This window comes from Chaetura pelagica, unplaced genomic scaffold (assembly GCF_000747805.2).
Source record: "Chaetura pelagica isolate M959 unplaced genomic scaffold, ChaPel_1.0 scaffold402, whole genome shotgun sequence".
Classification (NCBI taxonomy): Eukaryota; Metazoa; Chordata; class Aves; order Apodiformes; family Apodidae; genus Chaetura; species Chaetura pelagica.
The window spans coordinates 61,525-71,802 of record NW_009952264.1 but is presented as its reverse complement, the minus strand read 5'-3'; the positions used below and the strand labels follow the sequence as shown (position 1 = coordinate 71,802).

The 10,278-nt window shown below is 50.4% G+C and overlaps 1 protein-coding gene across 1 annotated transcript in view; it reads left to right on the top strand.

Moving 5' to 3' along the window:
- Window positions 1-7,630: 7,630 nt before the first annotated feature.
- CPA2 (carboxypeptidase A2 (pancreatic)) overlaps window positions 7,631-10,278 on the top strand; it is an 11,211-nt gene continuing 8,563 nt past the window's right edge. The window contains exons 1-2 of the mRNA XM_010007658.1: window positions 7,631-7,695; window positions 9,275-9,356. Coding sequence (XP_010005960.1) covers window positions 7,631-7,695; window positions 9,275-9,356 — 147 coding nt within the window. The remainder of the gene's footprint in view (window positions 7,696-9,274; window positions 9,357-10,278) is intronic.

Below are 10,278 nucleotides of genomic sequence, written 5' to 3'. Positions count from 1 at the left end.
ATCCCTGGCAGTGTTGAAGGGCAGGTTGGATGGGGCTTGGAGCAGCCTGGTCTGGTGGGAGGTGTCCCTGCCTGTGCAGGGGGTTGGAATTGGATGATCTTTAATGTCCCTTCCCAACCAAACCATTCCATGACTCTCTGATGATCTGAGATATCCAGCCTGTTTCTTAATTTTTCCCTCTCTGCCTCAAATTTGAGTCAATACAATCACTTCCCAGTTGTCCCGGTGTAAAGGCTGTGGTGAAATGTCTTGTTCCTTTATTAAAAGCTGGTTATTGGGAACACGTGGTAATAAAGATTAGAGCTGGAGGAGGCAAAGTGAAGCAGGATGAATGTGGCTCCCTAGATCCAGGCCAATGGTTGGAAGATTCAGTTGGTTTGAAGGTCTCTTGACTTTGACTCATTTCCTAAGCCAGAAGATGAAAGCAAGAAAAGCATCATATTTTAGGGTTGTTAAAAAGTCTTCTTTGGCCTTCCAGCCTCTTTGAGGACAGGGTGAATTTGCCTCCATCAGTTACAGAGGAAGAATCGTGGAATCAGAGAGAAAAACCCTGCTCTGCTCCTGAGCTGCCATTTTGTTTATCTGCCTTTTTCTGCTGGGCTGGAGAAAGAGATTCCTCAGTCCTGTGTTTTCTGCTGGCACCAGGTGGCCCTTAGCAAAGCTTCTTGTGGCCCTGCTGCAAAACTTCCCAGCCTAAAAGGGTTTCACAACCTCGGAAGTTGTTATTTGGAGCCACCTCCTGGGATGGTGTCACTGCTGGAGCCAGCCTTTCATCTCCAAGTGTGGATCATCCTCATCAGGGAGGTGGGTAAAGAGCTGGTGTGGGACAGAGCTCAGAGGGTTGTGATCAGTGGAGCAGGGTTGAGTTGGAGGCCACTAACCAGGGGTGTCCCCCACGGGTCAGTGCTTGGTCCGGTCTTGTTCAGCATCTTCAGCAATGATCTGAACAAAGGGACAGGGTGTATCCTCAGCAGGATCATTGATGATCCCAAACTGGGAGGGGTGTTGACAATCCAGAGGGCTGTCCAGCCATCCAGGGTGACCTGGGCAGGCTGGAGAGCTGGGCAGAGAGGAACCTGGTGAGGTTCAACAAGGGCAAGTGCAGGGTCCTGCACCTGGGGAGGGAGAACCCCATGGACCAGTAGAGGTGAGGGTTGGACCTGCTGGAGAGCAGCTCTGAGGAGGAGGATCTGGGAGTCCTGGTAGGTGGTAAATGATCCATGAGCCAGGAATGTGCCCTGGTGGCCAAGGACGCCCATGGGATCCTGGGGTGCATGAGGAAGAGTGTGGCCAGGAGGTGGAGAGAGGTCATTGTCCCCCTCTGCTCTGCCCTGGTGAGGCCCCATCTGGAGAACTGGGACCAGTTCTGGGCTCCCCACTTCAAGAGAGACAAGAACTGCTGGAGAGAGTCCAGGGGAGGGCAACAAAGGTGACTGGGGGGCTGGAGCATCTCCCTGATGAGGAAAGGCTGGGAGAGCTGGGGCTGTTCAGCCTGGAGAGGAGAAGGCTGAGGGGAGACCTTCTTAATGCCTCCAAGTGTCTCAGGGTGGGTGCAGGAGGATGGAGCCAGACTGTGCTCAGCAGTGCCCAGGGACAGGGCGAGGGGCAATGGGCACAAGCTGGAACATGGGGAGTGACATGGAAATGGGAGGGAAAACTTGTTTGCAGTGAGGGTGACAGAGCCCTGGGACAGGCTGCCCAGGGAGGCTGTGGAGTCCCCTTCTCTGGAGACTTTCCAAACCCACCTGGGGAATGTGCTCCAGGGGATCCTGCTTTAGGTGGGGTTGGACTGGAAGATCTCTAGAGGTCCCTTCCAACCCTGACAATTCTGTGATTGTAACTAATTTGATCTCTCCCAGTCCCTTCCCAATTAATCCTTTTCCTTTCTGTCCTAGAAGACAAAGCTCCACCACGACCTACTGGAGACTGTGGTGTGTCATAAGCTGCCATGTGGCTCTGACACGTGGAATCTGGCCACAATCCCTGGCAAGTTGAAGGTCTTGACTGGCTAATTTAAGGGAATTTGTGTTGGAAAGAAGTAGCTCCAGTGCAGTCACTGTTATTACAGCTGCAGGTTTTCCAGAGATATCAAAATTAGGTTTTTGTCCCTCAAATGTTGCCAGTCACGTCTCCACGTGGTGACCCACGTCCCAGAATCCCTACTCATCCCCTATCCAGGGCATTCCCAAGGTGCCTTGGGTATTAGGAACGTGGAAATAATCCCTCACTTACAGAAATCATAGTTCTCTCTCCAGTAATCCCAAATTAATTGCCTTGCAGCCAATTAACTTGGATCAGCCTGGAGGATGAGTTGCCGATGGAGCCGTGTCGGTGTTGCTGGTCTAGCTGGAGATGAGGAGAAGAGACATGTCTATCCAAAGGTGGAATGTGTCTGGGATTTCTGAGGAATGGGGGTGTGTTGAGGTTCTGAGTGGGAGTGGCAAAGGGATAGATGTATTTTCTCCCTAAATATTGAGGAGGTCACGTTTGTGTTGTTCTCACCACCAACATCTCTGAGTTTCCTTCCAGAAAGCCCAAGAGAAAAGATGATGCTCTGACAGGAGTGAGAGCAGCTCAAAAAGGTAAATGTCAGCTTTTGAAAGTATATGTAGGGCTTGTAAAAGCAGTTGAGAAAATGCCTGGGACCTGGTGACAGAGCAGGAGGTGAAGCAGAACTGAAGCAGAGAGGTCAGGGGGACAAGGGAAGTTCAGTCCAACGTGGGTCATCTTCCCTTTCCTACTGAATTGCCAAACACTTCCTTTGAGAAGATGACAGATGAGGGCTCCACAAGTTGTGGGCTCAGGTGACCCTTCCCATGTGATAGCAGAGATTACTAAGCTGTATCTTGGCTGCAAGAACCTTTTTTTAGACAGGGACAACAGCAGAGGTCTGGGCTTTCTCTGATCATCTTTGAGTCCAGAGGAGGCCCCAGAGATGCTGGGAGGGCTGGAGCAGCTCTGCTCTGGAGACAGGCTGGGATAGTTGGGGTGTTGAGCCTGGAGAAGAGGAAAGCTGGGGAGGGGCTTGGGACAAGGGCAGGGAGGGATGGGAGCAGGGGGAAGGGTTCCCAGCTGGCAGAGGGAGCTGGAGCTGAGATGTGAGGGAGCAATTCTGGGCTGTGAGGGTGGGGAGAGCCTGGCCCAGGTTGGCCAGGGAAGCTGTGGCTGCCCCATCCCTGGCAGTGTTGAAGGGCAGGTTGGATGGGGCTTGGAGCAGCCTGGGCTGGTGGGAGGTGTCCCTGCTCATGCAGGGGGGTTGGAATTGGATGATCTTGAAGGTCCCTTCCAACCCAAACCAGTCTGAGATTCTACTTCACAGAAAAGGAGTAACTCCACCTACATTTGATGCCTTTTGAGGCCTTTCCTGTTGGCTGGGGGAGTCACATCCATTCTGTCCCTCAGGCCAAGTGTCCACGTGTTGGTTTGGTGACAGTGAGCAACAAACCAAACTCTGGGTAGATGAGATTAATTTAATCTTTCACTTCTTCACATGTCACAAGGAGGTTGGTGATTCACTGCATGATACCACATCCTCTTGGGACCGTGCAGAGAACATGTCCCACCCTGCCCAAATTAGTGTGCCAGGGCCCTGAGAGCACTAATTGTCCTCCTATAGGGTCCCTACCCACACACCCTCCCACCCCTTGCCAAGGGAGCTGCATTTAAGCTGAGGCCACGTGGTTTGGCCCTTGTTTGAGCTGCAGTAGGTGCATGGTGGACTTGGGTTTGTAGGTCTTGACCTCCTGGACCTGCTGTGTGACTGTGGACTTACCTGAGGATCTGGACTGTGGTTGTTCCTGGTCAGTGCCACCAGACCTGCTCTTGTTGGTGAGCTCTCTACCCCACCTGCTTTGCTGTCACCTTTTGGCTTCTGGCTGCTGTTGTGGTGCACCCCTGTTTTTGCAGCTCCCCAACTGGCTCTGGTGTTTTTGAGCCCTGAGCTGAGCACTAGAGAGTTTGACTTTCATCCTGAGCAGAACTTCACCGAGAGGTTGCTCTGTGGTTCAAGCCTGACTTCCAAGCCCTGCTGGACCTTGTGGCTAGGGTGGGAGGTCACAGTCCTGCAGACTTCTGGAGCCTCTTCAAGGGGGGATTAGGAGTGGGCACAAAGGTTTGGGCTTCAATGCAGCTCCTTAAATGCAAGGTCCTGGATGAGGCTGGTCAGGACCCTTGGAGCTTGTTGGCTTATTATGGATCCTGACATCATGTTTGGCAGGATGTCTTGGCAGCCTTTAAATCCATGAGTAATGAAGTAAACTATAACCCTGCCCTCAGTTAAGTCTCTCCTTCCTGTTTTCAAAGAGTGAATCCACAGGAGGTGGTGTGGACAGTCTGTTGGATCTCTATGAAATGTTGAAGGCCATCAGCTACAGACTGGTTGGGATTTGGTTTTCACCAGAATTGCTGTAGTGCTGGAGGCAGGAAATTCCTTGTTGGTTCCTGTCTCTTACCTGATTTTTGGTGGGGGGAATTGAGATCTGCTTGTGTCCCGAAGACTGGGTTAGGCTGGAATCAGAGAATCATAGAAGGATTTGGGTGGGAAGGGACCTTTCAAGGTCATCTAGTCCAACTCCTCTGCAGGGAGCAGGGACATCTTCAACCAGATCAGGTTGTTCCAAGCCTCATCCAACCTGACCTTGAGTGTTTCTAGGGATGGGGCATCTACCACCTCTCTGGCCAACCTGGGCCAGGGTCTCACCACCCTCAGTGTAAAAAATGTCTTACTTATATCTAGTCTAAATCTCCCCTCTTGTACTTTAAAGCCATTACCCCTTGTGCTGTTGCAACAGGCACTGCTGAACAACAGGCCCCTGAGGTTGAACCTCCAAGAGCTGGGGACTTGCAGGAACAGACCTTACATCTCCCTGCAGAGCTCTGTTCTCCACAGTTTGCCCCCAAGATGCAACAGTTGCAGGGTGACTTAATTCCTGTATGTCAGAACAGGCAGAATCCCTGCCTGAGGCTCCCTGGGTTCCCAAAAACATGAGGCCTTGGAAAAGATTTCCTAGAATCAGAGAATCATGAAGGTTGGCAGGGACCTTAAAGATCACCAAGTCCCACCCCCCCTGCCATGAGCAGGGGAACCACCAGACCAGGCTGCACAAAACCTCATCCAACCTGGCCTTAAAATCCTCCAGGGACGGGGCATCAACAACCTCCCTGGGCAACCCATCCCAGTTTCTCACCACCCTTAGAGTGAAGAATTTCTTCCTCATATCTCACCTAAATCTCCCCTCTCTCAGTTTAAAACCATCACTCCTTGTATTATCACCATCTTCTCTGATGAAAAGCCCCTCCCCAGCTTTCCTGGAGCCCCTTCAGGCACTGGAAGATGCCTTAAGGTTTCCCTGGAGCCTTCTCTTCTCCAGGCTCAACCCCCCAACTCTCCCAGCCTGTCTCCAGAGCAGAGCTGCTCCAGCCCTTGGATCATCTTGGTGGCCCTTCTCTGGACCTCTCCAACAGGTCTGTATCTTTCTTGTGCTGAGGGCACCAGAACTTCCTTGGAGTCTTGCTGTGAACCCATGAGAAGAAGCCACTGGCACCACTATAGAACAGGGTAGGGTGGGGTTGGAGATGGAGGGATACTCCTCAGGGTGGTGAGATCCTCTGGGATTGTCAGAGGTTTCCTTTCCTCAGGCCCCTGGGGCTGATTCTGGTCACTGAACCATCTCCCTTGTGTCCCATGGTGGTTCCCAGGAACCCAGGTATCACAGCAGGGTCAGCACCTGGCTTTTCCTTGGTGAGATTATTAATGGGACAAACAAAAGGTGTATCCAACAGCCCTCTGGCTCTACCTGTTCATTCTGGGACAACCACAGCTGGGTGTTCCCATGACCAAAGGTCATCAAGATGGTCCCCAAAGCTCAGCCAGGAGAGCACCCGTCACCGTTACTGCTCCAATGGGAATAACAACAGAACACACCTGGGGCTGCTCAGTCTTGGGAAGACTGAGAGGGAACCTTATTAATGTCTACAATTATCTGAAGGGTGGGTGGCAAGAATGGGCCAGTCTGTTCTGTGGTGCCCTGTGATAGGATGAGGGGAAGCAGCACCAAGTGACAACACAGGAAATTTCACCTCAACGTGAGGAGAAACTTCTTTCCTGTGAGGGTGACAGAGCCCTGGGACAGGCTGCCCAGAGAGGCTGTGGAGTCTCTTTCTCTGGAGACTTTCCAGACCCATCTGGACACGTTCCTGTGTGATCTGTCCTGGGTGATTCTACTCTGGCAGGGGGATTGGACTTGATGATCTTCAGAGGTCCCTTCCAACCCCTGTGATTCTATGAAATTTGTGGACACCCTTATGGAAAGTGAAGAGGATGGAGGCTCTTCCCCACAAATTAAAACATAGAGTTCAGCTCAAGAGCAGAAGGGCCTGGAGAGCTGCTGGATCAGGGGCAGCCCTGCAGGCATGATGAAGCTGGGAGCAGGATGAGGGGGAATGGCTTTAAACTGGAAGAGGGGAGATTTAGGTTGGACATCAGGAGGGAATTCTTCACCATGATGATGGTGAGACCCTGGCCCAGGTTGCCCAGTGAAGCTGTGGCTGCCCCATCCCTGGCAGTGTTGAAGGGCAGGTTGGATGGGGCTTGGAGCAGCCTGGGCTGGTGGGACGTGTCCCTGCCCATGCAGGGGGTTGGATCTAGATGATCTTTAAGGTCCCTTCCAACCCAAACCAGGCAATGATTCTATGACCCAGCAGTGGCTGTTCCAGCACTTCAAACCTGTGTCACCTCTTCCTGAGAAGGCAACTTGATTAGAAAATGATTTATTGCAAGGTTGTCCAAGGAAAAGAGTCTGACTCCAGAACTGAGCTGCTCTAAGTTCCTGTTCACCCAACGTTTTATTTCTCCTTGTACTGCACAACCTGCTGTCCTGTGGATCCTGCTCCAACCTTCATTTGCTTGAAGCACCAGCCAGATGGATCTATAGGAAACTAACCCAGCAAAATAATGGGAGGAATGTTAATAATTTCAATTAAAATATATTTTTTAACTGTCTTATATCTAGACTTGTGGAGCTTGTAGATAGGACTGAATTGATAGCATGACCCTGGCCTGTTCTATCAGACAGGGCTTGTTGCCAAGCAGACAAGCCCCAGGGCCTATGTGGTGTCACCAGAGTGATTATTTCACCCAGTTATTTCACCAGAGTGAAATGATTTTGAAGAAATAATCCCTCAAATTGAGTATTTTTGCTGGAGTGAGATCTTTCTGCTGGCTGCCTCTTTGTAAGGAGGGGTGGGCTCCTATAGTAGGAGAAAAACCCCATGACCAAGAGTGAACTGGTGGAGCTCCTCAGTCCCAGTGGGATCTGGGAGGACATTCAGTTTGACTCTTTTCCTCTGCCTGGAAAAATGTGTGAAAGGACATGGAGGAGCCTGGTGGGCAAATGCTTGGAAAACAACTCCCTCCTTGGAGGTTTGAATGTGTCAGTGGAAAATCTTATTTTTGGAGGTGAAGTTGACCTCTTATCTCCTGGTTGCCTTGAGAGCTCTGATAAATGTGAGAACGTTGTCACATGGGGTGCAGATAGGATTTATCTGAAAAATAAATAGAAAAATAAGGATTTCTTGACAAGCCCTGTATAAATTCACCTCCACCAGGCGTGAGTTGAGCCTCACATCAAACATGAAGCTGGTTTTGATCTTCAGTGCCCTCCTGGGGGTTTCCTTCTGCCTGGAAACTTTTGTTGGGTGAGTTGTGGTTTTTATGGAAGACTTCACTTCCAGCTTTGTTTTTGCTTCTCCATGGTCTTTAGAAAATCTGCTTGGGGCAAATTCTTTGCTTTTTATGACTGGCTTGTCTTCTGGCTTTGGTATTTGCAGGGACTACACTCTACACTCATTTAGGTTTTCTAAGGAGAAACTCCAGCTGCAGAGTTGAGCTTCTAAATTCATGTTCACCCAAGGTTTTGTTTTGGCTTTCACTGTATTTAGGGAGCAGTTTGGAGCCTTGATCTGGAGCTGAACCTCTCTGCAAAACTTGAGCCTTCAGCTTCACAGATCTTGTCCAACACAAAGCAGAGCTGAAAGACCAGAACCTGGCCTAGGATGGGAAAGGTCACTGGCTTCCCTTTGCTTTGGAAGTTCCTTATTTCTCTTTGAATGTTTAATCCTCTCCAGGGCCTTTCTACACAATTTGAATCCTTATTTCCAACCATTATCTGGATGTTGCATTGGGAAATTACCTCCTGGTGTATTTCCTCATGGTGTTCCTGTGGAAGAACCTCAGTAGATGATTAAATAGAGAAGGGGGCCTACAGGAAAGCTGGGCAGGGACTTTTGACAAGGGCTTTTAGTGAGATGACAAGAGGGAATGGATCAAAACTGGAAGAGGGGCAGATTTAGGTCAGACTTTAGGAGGAAATTCTGCACTGTGAGGGTGGTGAGACCCTGGCCCAGGTTGCCCAGAGAAGCTGTGGCTGCCCCATCCCTGGCAGTGTTGAAGGGCAGGTTGGATGGGGAAGAGTCCAGATTGAATTATGTCAATAGGCCTTACAAATCCTAGGGTTTTAGTAAGTGATGGACATTATCTCTTAATCTTTACATCTTAATATCAAGATTTACTCACTGAAATCTAATGCTTGCTCTCTACATCTGAGAAAGTATCTGTTATCATAGAATCATGGAATGGTTTGGGTTGGAAGGGACCTGAAAGATCATCTAGATCCAACCCCCTGCCATGGGCAGGGACACCTCCCAGTAGACCAGGCTCCCAAGCTCCATCCAACCTCTCTAACCAGTGGAGTGAGGTACCTCCAGAAGTGATTCATTCCCCTGGAATGGTACAGACTACCCTCTGATGTTATCAGCTCCTGACAACACAAGGCAGTTTGTCAGATGTCTTTCCAAAACTGAGGAGAGGTGAAGCAAACCCAGTGTTTAGAGGTTTGATCTCTTGGATAATTCTCCCCAAACATTTTGACTTTGGCAAACTTGACCAGAATTTTGCTTTCTGCAAGTTGTTGGCAAAAAGTAATGAATAGATGGGAGACTGATCCTTGTAAACAACCAAAAACTCATCCACTTGATGTTTATTGTGAAACCTTAAAAAATTGCTGTTTAACCATTTATGAATCCAGTCCCTGTGTGGTGGGCCTGGCTCTGCAGGTTGGTGGTTGAACTCTGGGTGACACCAAGTCAACTGCATTAAACAAGTCCAGATGGGCTGGTAGCACACAAGTAACTACCCACCAAACTGATGATCTTCAGAACAAGCTTGTTCAACCAAACCCCTTTTTGAGACTGTTTCTGAAGACTTGATTCACTGCAGGCACCAGGTTCTCCGAATCAAGACAAGAGATGAGGAGGAGGTGGAGAAGTTACAGTTTCTGGAATCCCTGGAACACCTTGAGGTATGTACCATGTTACCATGTAGGCACTTTTCAACAGTTCATGGTTGGATTTACCAGAGCAGGACTTTGCATCCCATTTGGAAGGTTCCTACCACACTGTGGCACCTGCCATAAGTAAATCTACTGTCTCAATACTTGGTGTTTGATCTTCAGGTTGTAGTACTAGCTGGTGTTGAAGAGTGTCTACATTCTTTTTTCTTCTTACTGGGTTTACACTCTTATTCATTTTACATATCTATCTATACAATTATATTATTTATTATTACACTCATACTCCTGCACCTGGGTTGGTGCAACCCCAGGCACAAATCCAGGCTGGGGGGAGAAGGGCTGGAGAGCAGCCCTGAGGAGAAGGACCTGGGGGTGGGAGGAGAAGAGAAGCTGGACATGAGCCACCAGTGTGTGCTGGAGCCCAGGGGGGCAGTTGTGTCCTGGGCTGCACCAAGAGAAATGTGGCCAGCAGGGCCAGGGAGGGGGATTCTGCCCCTCTGCTCTGCTGAGACCCTGCCAGGAATTCTGTGTCCAGCTCTGGAGCCCTCAGCACAGGAAGGACATGGAGCTGTTGGAGAGAGGCCAGAGGAGGCCCCGGAGATGCTGGGAGGGCTGGAGCAGCTCTGCTCTGGAGACAGGCTGGGAGAGTTGAGGTGTTGAGCCTGGAGAAGAGAAGGCTCCAGGGAGACCTGAGAGCAGCTTCCAGTGCCTGAAGGGGCTCCAGGAAAGCTGGGGAGGGACTTGGGACAAAGGCAGGGAGGGATGGGAGCAGGGGGAAGGGTTTCCAGTTGGCAGAGGGAGCTGGAGCTGAGATGGGAGGGAGCAATTGTGGGCTGTGAGGGTGGGGAGAGCCTGGCCCAGGTTGCCCAGGGAAGCTGTGGCTGCCCCATCCCTGGGGGTGTTGAAGGGCAGGTTGGATGGGGCTTGGAGC